Below are 24,907 nucleotides of genomic sequence, written 5' to 3' on the forward strand. Positions count from 1 at the left end.
GGGGATGACAGCTTCATCTCATGCCCTGAAGTCCGGAATCTCTTGTCTCTTTCTGGGAGAAAGCTGCCATCCTTCCCAGGGTCCTGGGTACCTCCTAAGGACACCTGCCTCCCCTACCACCAGCTACAGGTGACTTTATGCACCCTGTTCTCATTCTAAGGCAAACCGGAATTCATCATGTAACTTACCAGAAAAGTCTTTTCGATACCAGAGACCATGTAGCCTTGGGTACTGTTGAGCGGGTTAAGGTCAAACACATACCCGCTGTTGGGGTCCCTTATAGAGCAGGCCTACATGAACAAGGCAGGGAAGAGACACATTCAGACCAGGTCCTCGAGAGCCCGGCAGACAGAGCACCTGCCACGTGTGCCCATGTGACTCCCCAGATCCTGTGCTTCTCCACTGAGCTTCAACCTCAGTGAGAAAAGCTACCCCAACCTCGTCCCTGGCCCTGCAGATGTGCCCCAAAGTCTGCCCCGGCCTCATCCCCAGCCCTGCAGATGTGCCTTGAAGTCTGCCCCGGCCTCGTCCCCGGCCCTGCAGATGTGCCCTGAAGTCTGCCCCGGCCTAGTCCCTGGCCCTGCAGATGTGCCCGGAAGTCTGCCCTGGCCTTGTCCCTGGCCCTGCAGATGTGCCCCAAAGTCTGCCCCGGCCTCATCCTCGGCCCTGCAGATATGTCCTGAAGTCTGCCCCGGCCTCGTCCCCGGCCCTGCAGATGTGCCCGGAAGTCTGCCTCAGCCTGGTCCCCGGCCCTGCAGATGTGCCCTGAAGTCTGCCCCGGTCTCGTCCTCGGCCCTGCAGATGTGCCCTGAAGTCTGCCCTGGCCTCGTCCCCGGCCCTGCAGATGTGCCCGGATGTCTGCCTCAGCCTCGTCCCCGGCCCTGCAGATGTGCCCAGAAGTCTGCCCCGGCCTCGTCCCCGGCCCTGCAGATGTGCCCGGAAGTCTGCCCCGGCCTCGTCCCCGGCCCTGCAGATGTGCCCGGAAGTCTGCCCCGGCCTCGTCCCCAGCCCTGCAGATGTGCCCCGAAGTCTGCCCTGGCACGGGGCGCAGGCGGGAAGCCTCTCTGAAAGCTCTCAAGTCTGCTAAGCTTACCTGAGTAAGACCACTGCGGACCTCTATGGGGAAATTTAGGAATAATGAGGCGCAAACATGGTTCTTAAAATCATCTTAAGAAAGTTGATGTAGGAGTTCTGTTTTGTCTCAGCGCGCACTTAGAGACAGCCATGTCTTTTTCTGCCCATCCACTATATGCAGGGAAGGGCAGCGGCCACCCCCAGAAAGCGCTGATCAAGGATGGGGGCAGCATCCTCCTTCGCTGCCCTCCCCAGGAACCCACCCTGTGCTGGGGGTGTCATTCAGGTGAGCCTAGGCTCTGCAGTCACGCTCCTAGCAAAATTCAAAGAAAGCAGAGATGGAACTATGTCTCATTATACGGAAAAACAGCCAGAACTCGAGACAGAGGAGCTGCAAACAGGGCTCACTGGGAGCAAGTGCCAAAGGCAAAGAGGGGACAAGCCCAGACCACGGGGTTCACGGCCAAGGCAGAGAAGATGGCAGGAGAGCATGAACACCTGCAGCTCCACACTGAAACATGTGGGCTGTCTACTATAAATAATGTCACAGTGAGGGGGCTGGATCCTATAGATAACATCACAGTGACACAGGTAGGCTGTATTCTATAGATACTATCCCAGTGCAACAGGTGGACTGACTCCTATCAATAACATCACAGTGAAGGGGCTGTATCCCATAGATAACATCACAGTGACAAAGGTAGGCTGCATCCTATAGATACTATCCCAGTGCAACAGGTGGACTGACTCCTATCAGTAACATCACAGTGAGGGCGCTGTATCCCATAGATAACATCACAGTGAAACAGGCAGGCTGCATCCTATAGGTAACATCACAGTGAAACAGGTAGGCTGCATCCTATAGGTAACATCACAGTGAAGGGGGCTGTATCCTATAGATAACATCACAGTGAAGGGGGCTCTATCCCATAGATAACATCACAGTGAGGGGGCTGTATCCTATAGATAACATCACAGTGAAGAGGGCTGTATCCTACAGATAACATCACAGTGAAGGGGGCTCTATCCCATAGATAACATCACAGTGAAGGGGGCTGTATCCCATAGATAACATCACAGTGAAGGGGGCTGTATCCTACAGATAACATCACAGTGAGGGGGGCTATATCCCATAGATAACATCACAGTGAAGGTAGGCTGTATCCTACAGATAACATCACAGTGAGGGGGGCTGTATCCTATAGATAACATCACAGTGAAGGGGGCTGTATCCCATAGATAACATCACAGTGAAACAGGTAGGCTGTATCCTACAGATAACATCCCAGTGAAGGGGGCTGTATCCTACAGATAACATCCCAGTGAAGGGGGCTGTATCCTACAGATAACATCCCAGTGAAGGGGGCTGTATCCTACAGATAACATCACAGTGAAGGGGGCTGTATTTTACAGATAACATCACAGTGAAGAGGGCTGTACCCTATAGGTAACATCACAGTGAAGGGGACTGTACCCTATAGGTAACATCACAGTGAAGAGGGCTGTACCCTATAGGTAACATCACAGTGAAGGGGGCTGTACCCTATAGGTAACATCACAGTGAAGAGGGCTGTACCCTATAGGTAACATCACAGTGAAGAGGGCTGTATCCTACAGATAACATCACAGTGAAGAGGGCTGTATCCTACAGGTGACTTTCAGGCACTGAAATGGTTTAGGTGCTGCAACGAGATGACTCAGACTTCCACACTGCTGTGCCCATAGCCTCATAAAAGGGACAGTGGGATGAAGAAAAAGAAGAAATCAGGGAGGAAACATGAATCTGAGAGTGGGGGAGAGGAATAAAGGGTGACTTTCAGATGCTTGCTGTCAACGCGGAGGAAATGGTGGTGCGGGTCACAGGTGTGGAAAGGGTAGGAGCGGAGTTGGGCACTGAAGTGGGGATGTTGGGCAGCCCAGTCAGGGGCCCCAGGATGGCACACATACCTCATCTGTGTGTGCTGTGATCTGGATCGGACAGGTAGCCTCTGTATTCCACAGAAAAGTGACCACGCACTACTAGATGAGAGAAAATATCGGGTGGGTATTTTGAAAGGTCAATCCAGAGTAACGGTCAGTCTAAAAAAACGAAAGTCAATCTAACCAAAAAAATTCCAGGCCATTATATAAAAATGGCCAAAACCTCCTGACACTTGATTATGTGTCAATCGACTGGCTAGGTGCCTAATGGGCATTACCTAAGTATAATTTTACATCCTCATTACTCCTGTTGTGGAGATACTATCTCTAAGGCTTGGATGCTAAGATATTTACATGAGGTCATGCCAGCTCTAAGGAGTGGACTGAAATCCAAACCCAAGCTTGGGTTCATGTTCTGGATTCTAGAAAATGCTCCCACCAGGAGCACAGAGCGCAGTCAGACAGGACAAAAGACGACAGGCTATACAATTTCATCTCTGGAAGCTCAGAAACAGACAAAGCTGGACCACGGTGTTAGAGGTCAGGACAGAGGTTGAGACGCGACCAGAAAGGAACATTCAGGGGCTCCTGGGTGCCGACAGCATCCTGTTTCCAGATATGGGGGATCTGGTGACACAAGTGTTTCGATTTGTGAAAATGCACCCAGCTATTACAAGTCCCTTACACTCTGTGCACTCCCCTGGGAGTGTGCCAATAAAATGCTCCCAAGGGCTTGACTCTCCTCTGTTCACACTCTCCCTCTCAGGAAGGTCACAAGCTATATGTAAGGATGATAAAATGATTTGTCCACTAGTCTCTCGCACTAGCAAGTAAGACTCAGAAGTGGGCCAGTCAGATTTAGCAATCACTGAGGGCTTACTAGGGGTACTGAGAACTTCCCTAAATAGGAACTGGATGCCAATATTCCCTGGCTGAAGGGGGAACCCAGGGGACACTCTTACCTGTTGCTGCTTTAGGAAGTCCAGGGCGATCTGCTGTTCTGCAGCTATGAAAATGCATCCTGCCCTTCTGCCGGGACTGCAAACAAAAACAGGGGTGTTGATTTTAGCTACACCAGTATACTCATGCATATCACTCTCATTTCAGAATCAAAGACCACAAAGAATCCTTCATGGCCAAAGCCAGGTGTGGGAGCAACATAAATTGCCTTTCAATAGCAGAACCTGCCTGTGTCACCATGCTCTCTTAGGTCTCCAAAAGGCCTTGGTCACTCTAAGTCCCATGAACACAGCTGCTGTGACCACTAACGCAGAACCACTGCCACAGCTTCTCCACAGGTTCTCCTATGGTCCTACATGGCTGCCTGCTTCTGCATGTCAGATTCATAGAGACAAAGACTATGGCTCTATGGCTCCTACAATCAGTTAAATGCTATTGGAAAGTCCTAATTGCATATTGCACAGGGATGTTGAACAAGACGACCTTACTGCAAACACAGCAGAAGAAGCCTTAAGGTAGCTCCGTTTAAAATGAGAATTACATATGTTCAATAAACAAGTGAAAAAATCCAAAATAATAGGCAAAAATCAGGAAGAAACCTATTTTCCAGGAAGATAGGTTTCCATGCAGGAAAGCTACCCTTTACCCCAGTATGAAATACCAAGAGCTAACAAAACCTTGATGGTATAGGGATGTTCAACATGATATCCCCCCAAAAGGTATTTTCCCCAGTTCCTGAATCCTAGGTGTCAGGATTCAGAAGAGGAATAAGCCACAGAAGAGGAGCCATCTCCATCCCCTGCCTCTGGTGCCCTACTCATAGCTCAACTATTATCCCTTCAAAAGTACATGAAGTCTGTTTGCCCAACATGCAGGTTAACTATATACATCTGAAACATTCTCTCCTTCTCACTGTACAATGTTGCTTTTATCTTCCTAAAGCTGGAACTAAAATATCACTCTCATTAGATTATACCCAGTTCATTTGTAAATGTCAAATCAGTACTAAAGGCTGATAAAATATAAAGTACTTCTGTTGTGAACACCTGCAGAGGAAACCTTTTCCCAAGTTAAAATGAGCAAAAAGTGACCCAACAGGTAGAAAGAGGTAAAGGTATATCTCTCTGGGCATCTCCTCCCCAACACTTCTAAGGAACACTGCCAAACTAAGATTAATTTACCAGGATGTTTATGCCTCTCTGGGCAACTTCTTAAGTCAAAGGTTTAGGAAAAATCTTTAAGGCAAGAACCTCTTTTCAGTCATTTCAGTGATTATTGCAAATACGGCTTAAGGAATGACAGAGCCTATGAAACTGAAGATTCTAAGACAATGAAAAAGGAGATCAATGAAGTGAAAAGATGACTTTAAGAGGACAGGGAATGGGAAATATTGCCTAATCCCTGTTACTGGAGAAAGGTCATGGGCTATAATGTAGGGCCTGCAAGCAGGAAATGCCCCTTCCACACACCCTAATCTTTACTCCTAGGTACTCCCCACCAAAAGTAAATAACCTTAAGAACATGCAAGTTAAACTCTGTCCTCCACAGCAACTAGAGATATTATTGACCAAGGCAGTGCATCTCCATGCAGTGAGTGGTTTGCAAACAACAGGCCATTCTGAAATCAAATGACATGGTGTATGCTGAGAACCTGGAGACTACAGAGGTGGAAACAGAGTACCTACCAGTTAGTCTGGATGAGCAGTTAACTGTCATGCTTTCAACTAGACTTTCCAGTTCTGCACTCTGGACTCAGGCAACACAACAAGGCCACAAGAAAGCCATGGGTCTCCAGGTCAGAGGGACTTGATACCTCCCAAACACCATTATTCTCTTTGTGTCGGCCATTCTCAGATGAGCAAAATAATTCCCACTTCAGGATCATCTAACAGTAGCCAGCAGCACAATTAGTTTTAACCACTTTCTTTGGGACCCATATTCCCAGGTAGAGAGGGAGGAAGGCAATTTGGTAACTGAGCTACTGGAGACCTGGAGACCCTCAGACTCTGATGGCCCTGCAGTGCCAGCTGAGATGCTGGCATCATTGAGAGGACCTACTACATCATCATCATCTTCCTCCTCCTGCTCCTCGCTGTTTGTATGGCGCCAGGAGGGCTTGCTCACCAGATGGAGGGTCTTCAGCCCTGCTGGCTCCTTTGGCCACCAACCAAGGCAAAGACACAACAGAGGAATAAGAAATTCACAACACAAAAATGAAAAGGGGATGAATGCAGCATTAAACAAAAAAAGGATGAAAATACACTCCCACATCCAAAAAAAGGCAAGACCAGAACAGATGGTTTTATTGAACATGTTGAAACACAGCCTCAATTCTCCACAGCCAACCACCCTCTCTGTTTTGTGAATCAATGAAGGGAGAAAGAGGCAAAGTGAAAAGCATGAAAGAGATATTTGGATTGTTTTCAGTGATAAGATGATATCTTATGAATATCTTGATAAACACCTATAGGTCTTTAAAGGTTAGGAAAGTAAATTAGATTGGAGTGGTTTTAACCTGTTTTGTAAGCAATGGCACCAAAAATGTCCCTTTCCAATATAAAATCACTACAAGTCATCAAACATACCAGGAAAATTGCACAAAATATAACTTGATGAGCTCTGAGGAGTAAAGTCCAGCATAGCAAAGGTGAAATTCTGAATACCTGTGAAATTTATGAATGAGAGCCAGAGAAGAACTAGAATTCACTCTGTGCTGGCTGTGCTAATAAGAGCATCTGTCAATTTTAGGCCATTAAAAATTATAACATAATTCTATTGCAAGGCAAAAAAAGATGTGAAACCAAATAAAAGGGCCCAAGGGAGCCAAACCCAATCCTAGATGGAGCTGAATATTACCTAGGGTGCGATAGCTAACAGGCCAAATTCTGTTCCTAAATCACAACGAAGAATGACTATGGATTCACCAATGGCAGTGAGTGGGCTGAGCTTTCCAGACTACTCAAACTGTGCGCCTGCCTCTCTTCAGTTCTCTTTCCTCATAGATGTTTCCAGTAGTCAACCCTAGACTTCTCTAAGTGAAAATTATGTTGTCTGTGATGCTGGAGCTAGAACAGAAACTGCACAGGATCACCTGCTTCCATTAGCCTCAAATATATGAAACAATGGGCCGGTCAAGTAAGATTGTTTAAATCCTGCAAACAAAGCAAGTATGAGAACTATCATCTGACAAGCTAAGAGGCTCACACAAATTTGCCCTCGGGCATATAGGTGTTTTTCCCACAAGCAATGTTTAATACACTCAGAGAGGAGGCAGGCACAGTTGGTTGTCCAAGGAGCCCAAATGTACTGACTGCATCTAAGGCTATGCTCAGGCACCAACTTCAGGATCCTTCAAACCTGTGAGACTCAGTGAATAACAGCAGGAGAAAAGTGAGGTGAATTGAGGGAAAAATTACTCAAAACATCTGGGCTTTTAAATGTAAACTTCAGGACCTGAGCTGAATACAGAAAATTAAACAATTCATAATAAATGGAAAAATAAGAAAAAGTCTATATAGGCTAGAAATAAAATTCCAAGAAGAAAAATACACCTTATTAAAATTTTTTTATGAATCTACTATTCCTAAAATACTACTAGTATCTATCTGTAAATGGATTTAAAAACAAGTAAGGAGAAAGCATGCAGTTATGAAAGAAATATAACTGATACCTGAATCTATCAAGAAATGAGAATAGATGACACATCATTTTGGATTAAGATAAAATCACACCATATGTAAACTGTAGGTCTGAGATGGAAATAAAGTCCACCCATAATCTCTTCTGCTTCTGACTCCTATGTCACAAGGCAAGCAATGACGGCCCTGCCCCGCCACTCAGCACGGTGGACCGATAGATACATCATTAACAGGGCCACACCTGTGAGGTCACACATTAGGAGGAGAGAGCAGCTCACCAGTTTGGTGCCCGAGAGGACCTCCAGCAGACAGATCAGGTTATGGCCATCCCGCAGATCTTCATAGAGATCACTGATGTGCTTGCAGACCTGTGCACAACAGTAAAACAGACTGCTTTTTATTTGAGCTTGAATTATTTTATTCTCTACAAAAGAAGCTCTGTAAACAAAAATTAAGTATTTGAAACTGGAAACAGTAAATTTTCAGGTTGGAGTACAGCATATGAACATTTACCAGAGTGTGTGTGTTTTTAATGAAGGTGTTTTATTTTTTATTTTTTTTTATTTTTCTTAATAATTTTATTTTTTTAATGGGGTGACGTCAATAAATCAGGATACATATATTCAAAGATAACAAGTCCAGGTTATCTTGTCGTTCAATTATGTTGCATACCCACCACCCAAAGTCAGATTGTCCTCTGTCACCTTCTATCTTGTTTTCTTTGTGCCCCTCCCCACCCCCTTTCCCTCTCCCATTCTCCCCTCCCCCTCGTAACCACCACACTCTTATCAATGTCTCTTAGTTTCACTATTATGTCCCACCTACGTATGGAATAATACAGTTCCTGGTTTTTTCTGATTTACTTATTTCGCTTCGTATCATGTTATCAAGATCCCACCATTTTGCTGTAAATATTCCGATGTCATCATTTCTTATGGCTGAGTAGTATTCCATAGTGTATATGTGCCACAGCTTTTTTATCCATTCATCTATTGATGGGCTTTTTGGTTGATTCCATGTTCTGGCCACTGTGAACAATGCTGCAATAAACATGGGGCTGCATGTGTCTTTACGTATCAATGTTTCTGAGTTTTGGGGATATATACCCAGTAGAGGGATTGCTGGGTCATAAGGTAGTTCTATTTGCAGTTTTTTGAGGAACCACCATACTTTCTTCCATAATGGTTGTACTACTTTACATTCCCACCAACAGTGTATGAGGGTTCCTTTTTCTCCACAGCCTCTCCAACATTTGCTATTACCTGTCTTGCTAATAACAGCTAATCGAACAGGTGTGAGGTGGTATCTCATTGCCGTTTTGATTTGCATTTCTCTAATAGCTAAAGAAGATGAGCATCTTTTCATATATCTGTTGGCCATTTGTATTTCTTCCTGGAGAAGTGTCTATTCATATCCTCTTCCCATTTTTTTATTGGATTGTTTGTTTGTTTGTCGTTGAGTTTTATGAGTTCTTTGTATATTTTGGATATTAGGCCCTTATCTGGGCTGTTGTTTGAAAATATCATTTCCCATTTAGTTGGCTTTCTGTTTATTTTGTTATCAGTTTCTCTTGCTGAGCAAAAACTTCTTAGTCTGATGTAGTCCCATTCATTAATTTTTGCCAATGAAGGCGTTTTATTTTTTTTACTTTTATTTTTTTATAGAGACAGAGACAGAGTCAGAGTGAGGGATAGACAGGGACAGACAGGAATGGAGAAATGAGAAGCATCAATCATTAGTTTTTTGTTGCGCATTGCGACACTTTAGTTGTTCATTGATTGCTTTCTCATATGTGCCTTGACCATGGCCTTCAGCAGACTGAGTAACCCCTTGCTTGAGCCAGCGACCTTGGGTCCAAGCTGGTGAATTTTTGCTCAAACAAGATGAGCCCACGCTGAAGTCGGCAACCTCGGGGTCTCGAACCTGGGTCTTCCGCATCCCAGTCCAACATTCTATCCACTACGCCACTGCCTGGTCAGGCTGTGTTTTTAAAATTGAAGCCAGATTTATTACACATTATGGCAACCCTGAATAGTATTCAAGAAAGTTTGGAAAAGGAGATGGGGAGTTGTAATCATCCTGAAACACCTCAGAAATTATTATTCTTTTTTTCATTTTTCTGAAGCTGGAAACAGGGAGAGACAGTCAGACAGACTCCCGCATGCACCCGACCGGGATCCACCCAGCATGCCCACCATGGAACGACGCTCTGCCCACCAGGGGGCGATGCTCTGCCCATCCTGGGCATCGCCATGTTGCGACCAGAGCTACTCTAGTGCCTGAGGCAGAGGCCACAGAGCCATCCCCAGTGCCTGGGCCATCTTTGCTCCAATGGAGCTTTGACTGCGGGAGGGGAAGAGAGAGACAGAGAGGAAAGCGTGGCGGAGGGGTCGAGAAGCAAATGGGTGCTTCTCCTGTGTGCCCTGGCCGGGAATCAAACCCGGGTCCTCCGCACAGTAGGCCGACACTCTACCGCTGAGCCAACCGGCCAGGGCCACCTCAGGAATTATTATGAACCTAAATGAGATACAATGGCCAATGATGGACAGTTGAGTCCAGCCAGAGGTAGAAAAGCCTTCCAGAGATACTACAAAGGAAACTAAAATGCCATGTGCCCACTGTTTCACAGGGTATACTTCTACTTTAACCCCTCTCTTGTCAAATACTTTACAGTGAATTTGAGAATTATTTTCCTTTTAGGAAAAATAATTTCAATTTTATAACAGAAACTATGAAAAAACAAATCTCACTTTGGAAAAATGTATGGTTAAACTCCAATTCTGTGCAAAATGCTTTCCCTGTTATCCCATCTACCCCTCACATCTATCAGGCAGGTTTTATTATTATTCCTATGTTATACATGAGGAAATGAGGCACAAAGAGATTAAATAACTTGCCCAGCATCATAGATGGAAAGCTAGCCTCAACTTGGTCTTTTTGAATTTTAGTCTTTTCCATGAACTTCTATGTGTATTTTTAACTTCTATGTTTTATAATCAACCATAATATTCTTTTATTTACTGAATCCAAATAACTGCCCTGTGAGGTTTATTTGTGACTCATATTCGATAAGCGAAACTGAGGCTCTGAGATGTTAAGGCCACATAGCTTTGGTAAGTGGCAGTAGGTCTTCTGACTTATTCCAAATTTAGTGATGATACTTCATTGAGTGACACTCACAACACAGAATCAGAAGATTAGTAGAAATTCCAAGGAAAAGAATTCCTTTTCAAAAGAAATCATTTTCTAGATAACAATAAAAGGGCCAGTTTCAGATGTAGTCAATTTCTAGACAATGGGATTTTTCAAGTAGAGACTGGGATATTGAGGTTTCTAAATTTGTGTGGAAAACTGAATTATAGTCCTTTCAAATTATAATATCTACAATTCATAAACAGAAAGAGAATTAGAAAAGATTAAAACTGGAACTATCTGAGAAGACTTCCCAAACTAGAAAAACTTGGAAATTACAAAATGTCTTGATAGAAAGAAAGAAGATAGGAAAACCATATAAGACAAGATATAGAGTTTGAAATATGCAAGTTGTGCATTTTTGTGTGTATGTGTATTAAGAAATAAAGTAACAGGTAGAGTACCCAAATGAAAAAAATAGATCATAATAAATCGCATAATAGCTTTCAAATACTGAAAGAACATCTCTTCCATTTCTGAGCTGTTTACAAAGTACTCATTATAGATATGATACACTTTCTGGTTTAAGCAGCAACATTTACATTTCTCTTCCTCACCTGAAGTCGACAATGAACAAAACAATGCACCCAGCTCAGACTTGTAGTATTTGTTGACTCTCAGGGTGTCAATACTCCCACCATGACCACTTGCAAGCTGCTGTTATAAATGCGATGTTGGGAAGAAAAGTACATTTTGCACACCATTATGTAGTGTTTTCATCACAGAAATATAAAAGACATAATTAACCTCAAGAACACAGACAATAAGAATATGTAGAAAAATAACGATGAAGTGATGAGTTTTGAGTATTTACTACTTTTATTTTAAATAGAATGTATTTAACTATAAGTTTATATAATTTAATTTTAACAATGGCTATACTTAGCAACAAGCTCACAAAATTCCCCAGAATTTAACATTTGGCTCTTGTGAGCCTGTGTAAACTGACTCCAGCACACCAATGGCTCCAAGATTTCAGGACCTCTCCCTCAGATGGGTCCAAGGTTTCGAACTCTGCAGCCAGAAGAGCCACAGTGTACCACTAACAGAAAGAAGCAGTCATGAGGGTTGGAAAGGGAATGAATCTGACAAATTCAGTGTTAAATATGTTGAATGTAAAGTGGCCACAAAGGAGCTACAAATGGAAATGTTCTTGAAGCAGCTGGAAATACCAGAATTCCATTTGGGTCAGCTGAGAACTTAAGTTTGGAAGTCATACATAGAGGTGCTAACTAGAGACATGGGAAATGTTGGGCTTTCTGGGTTAGGGGCAAGCAAGGCGAGCAGATTGCTAAGGACTGAGCCTGAGGGAATCGCCAAAATTAGAAGGCAGAGACGGAAAAGCAATCAATGGGGGAGGGAAGTGAGAGGTAGACAAAAAACTGAGAACTTATAATCAAGGAAGGGGTGATCACCAGCATCTAATGCTACAGGACAAGGAGGATGAGGACTAAGAAAGGGTTTTTTAATTTTCCTACAATAAGAGTGTTTGGGATTATAATTTTCTGAAGAGTGGTAGAAAGGAAGTCAGATTATCAATGAATGGTAATTTAAAAATAAATAATTCAAAATATTAAAAACTTAGTATTAAGGATTAAGAAGGGAAGAGATAACAAGGGATTTATTTTTGATGATATAACATCTGAATATAGGGTATAAATAGCAGGAATGGACACTGAATAACTATTTAAATGAATTAAAAGTAGGGTTAAATACCAGGTGAGATCATGTTATCAATAGGATACTAAATACCACAGGATACTGAAAAGAAAAAGGAGGCACTTTGAAATGCAAAGTTAATTTCACATCAAGGCCCCAAAATTCCAGTTATATTTTACAACTATGAATAGCAAAATTCAACCACTTTATAAGAAATTTAGTGGAAAACTAGTTTGTTATATCTCAGTCCTCTGATTACACAAAATAACTGTGAAAACCAACAGAGAGAAATATAGACAGAGGTAACAGGAAAGGAGAATGCTGAAGTATTTTCCCCTTCTGGAGAATTTTCAAGAACAGAGAACAACAGTCTGTTTCTGAAGCTTACTGGTCACAACTCTGCCCAGAGAAGGACAAAAACTAACATACTAGTGCTTCCATGTCAGAAACTTTTCAACTGTAGAAATAGAATCTGGAGGGCTCAATTAACATCCCACAATCACACATCCAGTAAAGGGACAGGCCAATCAAATCTAGGTCTGCTCCATTCTGAAGTCTTAACTCTTCTGCAAATACGAGGTTGACTCTAAAGTTTTCCACAAATGCCTTAAGAAAAAGTCCAGTAAAGTATCATTAGTTATAGAGACAGCTGCATAAAATAAAGCCAAGAGAGCTCAGAAATCATCAATATGTATGTTTCCAACAAATAACCATGCTCTGTCAACAAACGAGTAGAAAACTTCAACTATCCAGATGCTTGACTGTTTGTACTACCTGTAAAAATCACTGTCAAAGTGAGTGAATGCCTGAGAATATGTATGAACGGCTAACAAACTCATGAAAAAATGCTCAATATCATTAGCCATAAGGAAAATGTAAATCAAAACTATAGTGAGATACCACATCACATCTACTAGGATGGCCACAACTGAAACACACACACAAAAACAGATAAGTGTTTGATGGAGATGTAAGAAACTGGAATCCTCATACACTGCTGGTGGAAATGGAAAATGCTGTGGCTGTTTTGGCAAAAAGTCTGACAGTTCCTCAAAAGGCTAACCACAAGTTATCATATGATCCAGTAACTTCACTCCAGGTATATATAAGAGAATTGAAAGCACATCCAGAAACAAAAAACCAAAAACTTGTACATGACTGAATGTTCACAACAGCAATCACTGCTTGTAATAGCCAAAAAGTAAAAATAACTCAAATATCTATCAACTGATAAATGGGTACACAAATGTTGTACATCCATAGAATGAAATATTATTCAGCAAAAAATATTGATTCAGGCTATATGTAACATGGACGAACCTTGAAAACATTATGCAAAGGAAAAGAAGCCAGTAAAACAAAGCAATAGACCACAGGCTGTATGATTCCATTTACATGAGACATCCAGACCAGGCAAAGCTATAGACAGAAAGTAGATACCATATTTCCCCTGCATAAGACACTCCCATGTATAAGACGCACCTTAATTTTGGGGCCGGAAATTTGAGAGAAAAAAAAAAAGAATGCACTGTATTATGTAAGGTTATTAAACTCAAGTTTTATTCATCATAAAATTCATACAACTCCTCATCACTGTCAAAATTACCATCCATTAACTTGTCCTCATCTCTGTCTGATGACAAATCACTGTCTTCATAGACTGCCTCGTTCGCACTTTCATCTATGGCATTTGAAATGCCACACTTCTACACCAGTGTATAAGACGCACCCAGTTCTTAGACCCCAAATTTTTTGGGAAGGGTGCGTCTTATACATGGGGAAATACAGTAAGTGGTTGCCTGAAGCTGGGGGAGGGTATCGGGGGAGTTAGGGTATAAGGTTTCTTTTGGGGGTGATGAAAGTGTTCTAAAATTGACTGTGATAATTGTACAACTCTGATAATATACTAGAAGCCATTGAATTATATACTTTAAATGGGAGAATTGTACATGTGAGTTAAGTAAATAAAAAAAAGACATTTTGAAAAACTAACTAATGACTAAATTTTGTGAGAACAAGTCCATCCTAACCAGGTCAATCTTCCCCAATCCCCCATGCATTATTCATAAACCAAGGAAAAGCTCTGTACTCCAATTTTTTTTAAAGATTTTATTTATTGATTTTAGAGAAAGGAGAAAGAGAAAGGTGGGGAGGGGAGCAGGAAGCCATCAACTCATAGCTGCTTCTCCTATGTGCCTTCCCAGGGCATGCCCCGGGGTTTTGAACCAGTGACCTCAGCATTGCGGATCAACGCTTTAACCACTGCACCACAGGTCAGGCTGCTCTCCAATTTTTTAAAGATTGTTTGAAGTTAAAAAAGATAAATGGTTATCCTCTATTTCTGATTGGCTTTTTTAGCAAAGAGAATAAATTATACTAAGTGCTTGGAATCAGAATCTGAGCCCAAAGGGATTTTAAATATTACTTAACTCTAACACTCTCAGATTACAGATAGGAAAATGTTGCCTGGAGAAGTTAAATGACTTGTGTCATATAATGTAGCTGGGAAGTTTCAGATCACTGTCTCCTGACTCCGAGTTCAGTGCTCTTTCCCTTCACAAGACTCCCGTGACACTTGAGGGGTAGAAATGGCATATAGCAATGTTATTAAATTATAAAAGGTCACCCAGCCTGACCAGGCGGTGGTGCAGTGGATAGAGTGTAGGACTGGGATGCGGAAGGATCCAGGTTCAAAACCCTAAGTTTGCTAGCTTGAGTGTGGTCTCATCTGGCTTGAGCAAAAATAAAAGCTCACCAGCTTGGACCCAAAATCGCTGGCTCGAGCAAGGGGTTACTCGGTCTGCTGAAGGCCCGCGGTCAAGGCACATATGAGAAAGCAATCAATGAACAACTAAGGAATGCCAGGGTCCAGCCCCAGGGGGGATCCAGGGGTCCCACAGGAGGAGACGGCGTTGGTGAAATTCGAGTGAGAGCGCCGAATTCTTTTCTTTCTCTTTATTCTCTAGTTAGTTAGCATTTACTGCCAGGCATCTCTGCCAAATGCTAGTACAGCTCCTTTTTTATACACACACACCAAGTTACAATTACATGGTATTAATCATTGCTTCTGTTTCACTATGTTTACATGTTTCCAGATAACAGTTAATTTATATCTATAAACTATAAATCAGGTGGTAAGTTATTCAAAGTACAGTTATACAATAGCAATAACAATATTGGTACAAACTTCTAAAAGATTAGTACTAATTAATAACTCTACTGTTGTTGTGAGTCAAGGGCGCAGAGAGAGATTAGCAGATGAAATCATTAAGGACTAGAAAAGGACCACCGCTTGCTCAGGCAAATGGCCTTGAGTTCATGCAGTGTCCTAATTTTTCTCACAAGACTTCAAAAGGCTTGCTTATTAAGAAATTGTCATAACATCAAGAGTAACTTTTGCTTAAAGATATATAGAGTGCACCTGCAAGATAGCTTAGTAGCAACATAATATCAGAAGGCATTAATTGCTATTGCTTCTATGGATGGATTCTTCCATATTCCTCTTTATTATCTGAATGAAAAACCTTGGGAAAGTATATAAATCTCATGAGAATGTCTCACCGAGAAAGCCCAGTAACTGCCTTCAGTCATAAAACAATTCTCTTAGCAAAACATCCTTTTCTTGCTGACTGCATTCCCATCCCAGGCCATGCAACGGGCCATTCCATTACTCCTTTTCTAAGATTCTATTGTCTAGTTAAACTTTATTCATTTACTATATTCATACACTAGTTAAGTTCTAACTTTATTCTTTCTAACATGATTAATAAGAAGAAATAATCCTACAAACTTAACCCTTTATGAGGGATATTATGGCCAGCCTCTTAAATTTATGAGCCCAGATCAAGGGGCTTACAGGCTTTTCTGTGGAACTCACACCCTCTGTCTCATTTCCAAAGAAATTACTATGAATCTACAGGGAAAGCACGGTACTATTATCCCTGTGCCATAAATAATAGCACACACCGAGAGAAAGGGGGGATATAAGGCCAGATTAATTCAAAAAGTCAAAGGGGGAAGTATCATTGTGCCTTTCCTTTGCTGTGACTTTGTCAACCCACAGCCATTGGTCTTCACTGCGGTGACTTTGTCAACCAGCAGCCGTTGGTCTTCTCTGCTGTGACTTTGTCAATCAGCAGTTTTTGATCTTCTTCTGCTGTGACCTTGTCAGCCAGCAGTTGTGGGTCTTCTCCTGCTGTGACCTTGTCAGCCAGCAGTTGTGGGTCTTATCCTGCTGTGACCTTGTCAGCCAGCAGTCGTTGATCGGCTCCCGACAAAGAAGTCCCAATGAAAAACTGATGATTGATGCTTCTCATCTCTCTCCATCCCTGTCTATCCCTCTCTCTGACTCTGACTCTCTCCCTGTCCCTGTAATAAATAAAATAAAAGGTCACCCAAATGAACCAGGGATTGTCATGTAGTATTCTTTGATACCTGCAGAGAACCTGATCTAGAAAAGCTTCCCTGTAAGTCTGTTAAAAGAAAACAAGCAGCTCCATTTTCTTGATCCAAATTATGTTGAAGAGCAAAATAAAATAGGTCAGAGGGAAAAGTTTTAAAGAGAATAGTATGTTATTTACTCAATTATACTTAATAAAAGATACAGGAGCCCTGGCCAGATAGCTTGGTTGGTTAATGTATCCTCCTTTAGCCCAGAGGCTGCTGGTTCAATCCCTGTTCAGAAAACAAACACACAGGAACAGATCGATGTTCCTGTCTCTCCCCCACTCCTGCCTCTCTCGCTAAAATCAATAAATAAAAATTTTAAAAAGATACAGACAAAGTGAAAGTGAACCTAGTAATTTCAAATGGATTTCTGAATTTATACATTTCTAAACTATAAGAAGGAAATTCCATTTTAATTTAGCAGTCAAATTTATTCTCAAGGAAAAGCCTAATGCTAAAAAACAGATTCTAGTTGGCCCCAGAGGGGCGGAGCGTCACCCCCTGGTAGACGTGCCAGGTGGATCCTGGTACGGCGCATGCAGGAGTCTGTCTGCCACCCCCCACACCACTTCTCAATTCGAAAAAATACACCCCCCCAAAAAAGGAAAAGTATCTTTAAAAAAATCTACTAACTTTGGATAGTAAATAAAGAAACTAGGCTACAAACTAATCCAAGAAACAAACAATTCAATCAAAAGCTATTCTTTCCAGCCAAGTTACAGCACAGAAACAACCTTCCTCTCAAGACACAGGGGTCTCTACCCCAAATGGCTTTCCCCCAAACATCAGGTGCACAGCTCCACCTTGTTACCGTGGGAATGCGTGTACCTGTGCAGTGTTGACTGAAGCTGCTGCTCCTGCTCCTCTGTTTTCTGTAACACTGACTCCCAGCATTGGTTCATAGTTTCCAAGCGGCTCCTTCAGCTGCTGGCATCATCTCCAGCACTAGATTCAAGAAGTTCATTGCTGCCCTGGCCAGTTGGCTCAGTGGTAGAGCATCGGCCTAGCGTGCAGAAGTCCCGGGTTCGATTCCCGGCCAGGGCACACAGGAGAGGCCCCCGTCTACTTCTCTACCCCTCCTCCTCTCCTTCATCTCTGTCTCTCTCTTCCCCTCTCGCAGCTAGGGCTCCATTGGAGCAAAGATGGCCTGAGCGCTGGGGATGGCTCTGTGTCCTCTGCCTCAGGCACTATAGTGGCTCTGGTCGCAACATAGCAATGCCCAGGATGGGCAGAGCATCGCCCCTGGTGGGCAGAGCATCGCCCCTGGTGGGCGTGCCGGGTGGATCCTGGCCGGGTGCATGCGGGAGTCTGTCTGACTGTCTCTCCCCATTTCCAGCTTCAGAAAAATACAAAAAAAAAAAAGTTCATTGCCAGCTTTGTGGACTGTTTCCACTGTGGCTTGATGAGCCAAAACATCATTTTTTAGAACCTAAAAAAATGTTGAACAATTTATCTCTATAGATAACATTAAACCTGATTCTATAAGGTACACACAACATTGAAAGGCTTCTGGTGACAATATTTAGTCTGAAACCAATAAGCTTAGAGATGAAAAATAAAAACATTTACATGGTGCTTCGCAAGTTCCACTTCAATGACTTTTGGATCTCCACTTATTGGTCTCTGAGCATCTAACAACTCTTCAGTGTGAGTCAGCCAACTAATTAGTTCTTCTAAGGCATGTTGAAATTGGCCAAGGGCCAAGAGAGCACCTTCGAGCTTATGCTACCCGGAAGATATAAAGGGAACGAGTGTTAGGAAATTAGAAAACAGCAGATAGTAGTAGTCCACTGATGTAGTCCACCAGCTCCCTTACCTGTCTGTGGGCAATTTTCTCCCCCAGGTTCTCCCAGAGATGTCTGAGTTCTGTCAATGGCTCCCGTATAATGTCTCTGTCCGTGTCATCAGTAGCTTTCTCTAACATCAGTTCACCTGGAGATTGAGCTTCTCCATCTCTATTTGCTGCTGGTAAACTTCCACTTTGAACTTCTGTCAAAGACAAACTAATGTTAGCAACGAGTCTTTAAAATTGGAAAAGAAGCCATCCTCTTTCAAAAGCCATTCCTGGAAACAAACCTTCATTTCGTTTAACTGATCTTTAACAGTGTTGAGGTCAGTGCCGACAGGGGGCATGGTGCAGAGTTTAATCACAGTGTTATCCAGCCAGTCAAACATAGCCTAAAATGAAAACATAAATTAGTAGTCAGAAAACATAAAAAATACAGAATTCAGAGAGAATAAGTATCATCAATGTCAATACAAGCAGAGGTAAATTAAAGTGCCATACACTGTGTTTTCAGGTTGTGGAGAACAGGTAAGAAAAAATTATTCTTATTTTAATATGAAGATTTAAGAACAAAAGCAAACATTACTGGGACAGAGTCCACAATAAACTACGATCTAGAAAAATAAAATATGAATAAAAGCTAGTGTTTCTCATGGCCAGCTGGCAAGCTGCTGATGTGCTTAAGCTACCGTGCCAAGCTGTGCTTCAGATGACCTGGGCGTGCAATCTCTGGCGAGAGACGGCTTCCACAGTATGGCATGCTTCACTGTGTACCCACCATGAGAACAAATACGGTGATCACACGATGATGACAACATGGTGAGGAGACTAGAAATTCAGGTGTCAGCGCCTTTCACGTCAGCAGTGGGAAATTCTGGTTAGACATACCGACAGTGCTGTGGTTCTGTGTGTCCTGGTACTGCAGCACAGCCTGCATGGAGTCCTCAAGCTTGTCTAGCCTCTCTTTCCACATTTTACGTTCTCCCAGGCATTATTCATCTAGAGGAAACATCAGTTTCTCCAATTAATACCACTGGTCAGTCCAAGTCCACTAATGTTCTAAGTTCCTTATCCAGGTCTCGCACCTCATCGATGCTCTTCTTCACTTCGGGCTTCTCCATCTCTCCACAAACAAAAATCAAATCTGCTCCCACGATTCGAATAAACTCCAACTCCTCATGCAGGCCATCTGTCTCTTCTATAATAGTCTATGTGTAAATGAATAAAACATAAGCTGAAACAGAAGCAGAGCAGAACTTCCCAAACATTGCAAATTACATCCCCATCAATAGCAGATGTTGAACAGAACCTGTCAATTTCACAAAAAACCTTTCAATGTTATATTTCACTTAAACAGTGAAGCTTTAGACCAGGGGTCTCAAACTCGCGGCCCGCTGAACAATTTTGTGCGGCCCGCAGACTAATCCACGAAGTTCAAAATATTTTGGATAAAATTAAGTAAGCCCATGGATTAGTCTGCGGGCCACACAAAATTGTTTGGTGGGCCACTTGCAGCCCCCGGGCTGCGAGTTTGAGACCCCTGCTTTAGACTCTGGTTATTTTTCATATATATGTATACCAAAAATGTATGTATCAAATGTATTTATATATAACTATATATATATACACATAAACACACATACACACACACATATATATATACCCTATAGAACAATATCTATAAAACAGTCTGGAAAAAGGTACATGGGCCTTCAATAATTTACCAAAGGTTTTATCCCCCCTACCTCCAAAGAGATTATAATCTATAGCCAGAATTCTATTGCAGAGAAGTATGTCAACAAGGGTAAAATAATTCAGCACAAGTCACAAATTTAAGAGCTGAGAGACTAGCACAGTAGGAACACTAGGCTATATAATCTTGAACAAAGTCAATTCTTTGCCAATTTCTAAAAAAGACAGGTGCAGGGAGAGGAAAAATGGCTAAAATAGAAGATAATAGCAAGACAGGGTTGGCTTATAGTAAATGGACAAAATGAGGGGAGAAATGCATTTAGTAAAAATAAAAACTAGGCTTTCCCAAAAGACCAGAAAAAGGTATGTCAGTGTTAATGATTGTTACTTTTACATGACAAATCCAGAATTTATTTTCTTTTCTACCTTCTATTTTTCTGCATTAAAGAAATTTACTCGAGAAACAAAATGTACAATATAGCAAAAGCTATTTTCAGAAATGAAAGCAAAACTAAATATTCTAAGCCTATTCTATTTATTTAAATTAAGTTTAAAATTGATGAGAAAATTAGTTTTGTGTAATTCAACTGCTGTATATCCCAGTTGGTGGAGGTTATACAAACCTACAAATGGTAAAACTTGTATTTGTAATAAAAAAAGAAATCTACTATAAGGAACAGGTATTTTTTCAAATGGGAAATATCCTCCTAAACTTAAAAACACACACAAACAACTTTTCAGACACTCACCTTGGCTAAGCCGTTAACACAACATACTTGGAAAAAGTGCTTTTGTAGTGGGCAAACACAGAGAAGGGGATTGTTTTTTCTTACCTCAGCAGCTTCAACCTGCTGTTTGATGATAGATGGGTCAATGCCTGGGCTTTCCAAGTCATGGACAATGTCCTGGGTGTCTTTGATGGTGGTAAGGAGATCTGCCATGTTATACCAGAACTTTTCTGCTAGTTTAAGGACATCAAGAAACTTAATTTCTCGCTCTTCAGCCCGAGCTTTGATGTCCTTCCAGAATAATACCATGTGATTCAATTTGTCCTGGATTTCTGAGGGGCAAAAAAGAGGTATGACTAGGACTTCTCTAAGTACTGGAAATCAGCCTCATCAGAATGTCATCTAATTCTCACATTTTCATTAAAATTATCTTTTAAAAAACTCTAACCATTTATAGCTATCTATCTCAGTTTTATTTTTATTTCTACATTCACATTTCCCACTTAATGTTGGTTTCCCACATAAAGAGACCATAGAGGTAATCTTGGAATGAGTTACCATCTAACAGAAAGGTACTACTGCTCAGATACAAACCCAATAACTTACAAAGGGATTGAGATGAGAACTCGATTCCCAGTGTTCCGTGTTCAACTTGCTGTTTCCCATGGAAAGTGTTATAAAACATAGTTATGTTCTACATACTATTGATACTGCAGTTCACTCATATTAGGGGTTAAAGGAGCATTTGTTTCCTGGCCTGGGAATCTAACTACCAATTGTAACCTTGTTTCCGTGGGGAGATTATTCTGAATTCTAAATGATTTCCAAATGACTTTCTGGAATACTCATTACTTGGGGACTTCACATTCAACAAAGCACCGTACCTACATCTGGTGGAGTGCTGGAGGTAACTATAGCCTAGAACTTATATTATTGTTTTTCCTTAAAAATAATTAGAATCATCAAGCACCTTTCACAGGCAAATCTTTGTCAGCTTCCTGAGATCTCCCAATAAGCTCTTCTCCATGGTGCTCAGGGCCTCAAAGTTAGGCTGAAGTTTTTCTAGCTCCATGGTGGCACTCTCATCGTCACTGAAGCACTCTCTGATCTTGTCGACTTCAGCAGGGATCAGTGCTGGCATATGTAGGCGAGAGGAAAGATTCTCCAGGGTCTCCACCATGGGCTCGATTTTATCATGGAACTGAATACAAGCCAGACCGTTAGACACCATAGCAATACTTCATCCCACTTCTAGAGGAAGTGCTAGGGAACAAGGCCAAGGCATACATCTACTACTGCTGAGGATAAACTGCACATAGCCTTGTCTGACGGCTGTGGGCTTGGCTAATATCTGTTTGGGCATAGTACACTGGAGCTGCTCCACCAGAAATAGAAAATAAATGTTTAAGAATCAAAAAGATATTAAGTAATATACCAGAAACATGACAAAAGGGACAACACTATGAAACTGGTGAGACTCAGTGTGTCAACATCTCAGATGAGAGCTGCATGCAACAGATGAGACCAACAAGTTAGATGACCTCCACCAACTATATAAATGGATGGGGAACTCAATTTGCTAAATGACTTCAAGTTTAAAATCATCATACCATGCAATTTAATAACCACCGTATGTAACAGTGAAAAAGGAAAATGTTGGCATGATGAAAGGTAATTAAGGCAGGCCAAATCTAACCTTATTCTAAAAGAACAATTACCTTTCCACTTCTCTGGCACTTTGAATAACGTGACTATTATTGTAAAATTTTACTTACAATGTGAAGCAGAGAGATAGGAAAAACAGGAGCAAAACAGATAAGCTTGCCCCCTAAAAAAGGCTATCTAAAACCAACTCTGGATTCATGAATTAGAATTAGGCTTATCAACTATATGTGTCCTGTGAGAAATACATGGTGGAATTTCCTTAACAAAATCACTTTCCATCACTCCCTCACTTCTAGGTACCACCCTAAGTGAAACTGGCAAAATAAACTACGCTAATAAAATTCATTCCTCTAAAGTAAAGGGAATTCATTCCTCTAAAGTAGGGGAATTTCCCGATAGGTCATCCTCAATTCTCAGGTTCATAAGAATACCCTAGTCCCAGTGGGACCTCTATAATCTGTAATGGTGGGCGTGGTCAACACAACAATGAAATGTGAGGATCTGGGGAAGACAGGAGCAGGCAGCAAGAACACAAAGTAACAATTCCACAATGTGAGTGAGAGATGGGATGGAGGATGGGGGGGAAAACTTGAGTAAGTACAAATATTAACCAAGACTATTGACTAAACATAGGAATAAAATACCCAGACATGACAAAAGTACCACTAACGGTACTGTATTAGTTGAAGAGTATGTAGTTTCATGCTGTAAACTTCACTGCTGGTAGTCTGTTTCCCTCTGGCTCATACTTCTCTCTACTCAAGCATCCTTCTCTGAGCTAGGAGGAGCTAGCCGGTGGCCTCCTGAGAGAGAGAATCTTAATGTGCTGTCTTATAAGAAAGAAAGGTTCAATAGGAACTGTTATCCAGAACTATCTCTCCTGAAGGATCATCACAACATAAAGTTTTAAGGAAAACTATCAACAGACAGCATGTACCGACTAAGACATTTTACCCTCCTTTCAGCACCAGCACACCCATCCATCACAATGGATTTTTACTGATCCTTACAATGAAAATGCACATCAGCCAAGGTTCCTAGTCTGACACTACCATCAGCATGCTGGTCTAGACTTCCTGAGCATGGAGGTGTATCTGATACAGAAACTTCTTGCTTAGACTAAAGGGCAAATGAAGGGTTACAAGGTCAAGCCACACACATACCTGAGCCGACCGGGAAACAGCCTCATCCAGCGCCAGGGCCCGCTGGCACACCTCCTCTTTAATTTGGGCATACATGCTTTCTGCCTTCTGGTATTTTTCTTCCACCAACTCACTCTCTTCAGGGTTTAACTCCTTTAGCTGAGGGCCTATCTTTAGCTGTTTATCAAGATGAGGTTTGTGTTCAGCAATGGATTCCCTTAGTGGCTATGTGAAGAAATACAGATTAAAATAAGCATTTTCATACTAGTTTATATGCTTAAATATTTTGTTAAGAGCTTATACCAACTATGAGAAAAACAAATGGAATTACTGAATGTCCGAGCATTTCATCATTTATAGAAGGGAAAAGCAGCTAAGCCTTGCCTTGAGTTCTGATTCTCTACATTGTTAAAAGCCAGTTCAGATGTCCCACCAACCAGGAAGCCTTCCCAGATCATGTCTTCTCTCTCACTCTCACCTCCAGTACAAATTTATCCCACCATCCTCTGTACTCATAAATACTTAAGTGTACTAATTGCAATTTTCATGGGTTAGTGGCTGCCTTCCTCCTGAGACTGAGACAACCAAGCAGGACAAGCTACAAAGAGTCATATTTCTGGTACTCCAGCCGCTCCCTGACTTAACTGATGGCTACTTCTAGTTTACATCCTTCCACTTACAGAAAGACAGGGATAGGGATAAGCACAGGCCATAACCAAATAAAATAAACATTAAAAAAGAACCTTTTTACAGTGGTTATAGCATTTGTGGATGTTATAAATCTTCCTTCCATCTTACCCACATGTGGCTAATGCTTTGTGATATTTTTTTCCAGGGTCAACTGGGGCCTGACCAAATGAAAAGCCACCCCCAAAGTCTAACAGCACCCCGCCATCACTGGAAAGATGCTACGTTCCCTGGATGTTTACTTAGTTCTTTGGTTACTTCTGCAACACAGGTTCCTGATATATAAAAGTGTTCTTTACTTGACTCATATTAAAGAAC

General features: G+C 41.9%; 1 protein-coding gene and 1 non-coding gene across 2 annotated transcripts in view; both read right to left on the bottom strand.

Annotated features, from left to right (window-relative positions):
* Positions 1-224: 224 nt before the first annotated feature.
* Positions 225-24,907, bottom strand: part of LOC136318331 (microtubule-actin cross-linking factor 1-like) — a 64,120-nt gene continuing 39,437 nt past the window's right edge. Inside the window, 18 exon segments of the mRNA XM_066250690.1 lie at positions 225-290; positions 3,022-3,093; positions 3,957-4,032; positions 7,871-7,960; positions 17,718-17,860; positions 18,265-18,318; positions 18,459-18,614; positions 18,706-18,827; positions 18,830-18,878; positions 18,966-19,067; positions 19,568-19,653; positions 19,656-19,674; positions 19,761-19,883; positions 21,201-21,427; positions 22,066-22,128; positions 22,131-22,296; positions 23,209-23,217; positions 23,924-24,119. Coding sequence (XP_066106787.1) covers positions 7,906-7,960; positions 17,718-17,860; positions 18,265-18,318; positions 18,459-18,614; positions 18,706-18,827; positions 18,830-18,878; positions 18,966-19,067; positions 19,568-19,653; positions 19,656-19,674; positions 19,761-19,883; positions 21,201-21,427; positions 22,066-22,128; positions 22,131-22,296; positions 23,209-23,217; positions 23,924-24,119 — 1,570 coding nt within the window. The 3' untranslated portion in view covers positions 225-290; positions 3,022-3,093; positions 3,957-4,032; positions 7,871-7,905.
* Positions 10,012-10,087, bottom strand: TRNAS-ACU (transfer RNA serine (anticodon ACU)). The gene has a single exon. It is a non-coding gene; the product is annotated as a tRNA-Ser (tRNA).

This window comes from Saccopteryx bilineata, unplaced genomic scaffold (assembly GCF_036850765.1).
Source record: "Saccopteryx bilineata isolate mSacBil1 unplaced genomic scaffold, mSacBil1_pri_phased_curated manual_scaffold_42, whole genome shotgun sequence".
Taxonomy (NCBI): Eukaryota; Metazoa; Chordata; class Mammalia; order Chiroptera; family Emballonuridae; genus Saccopteryx; species Saccopteryx bilineata.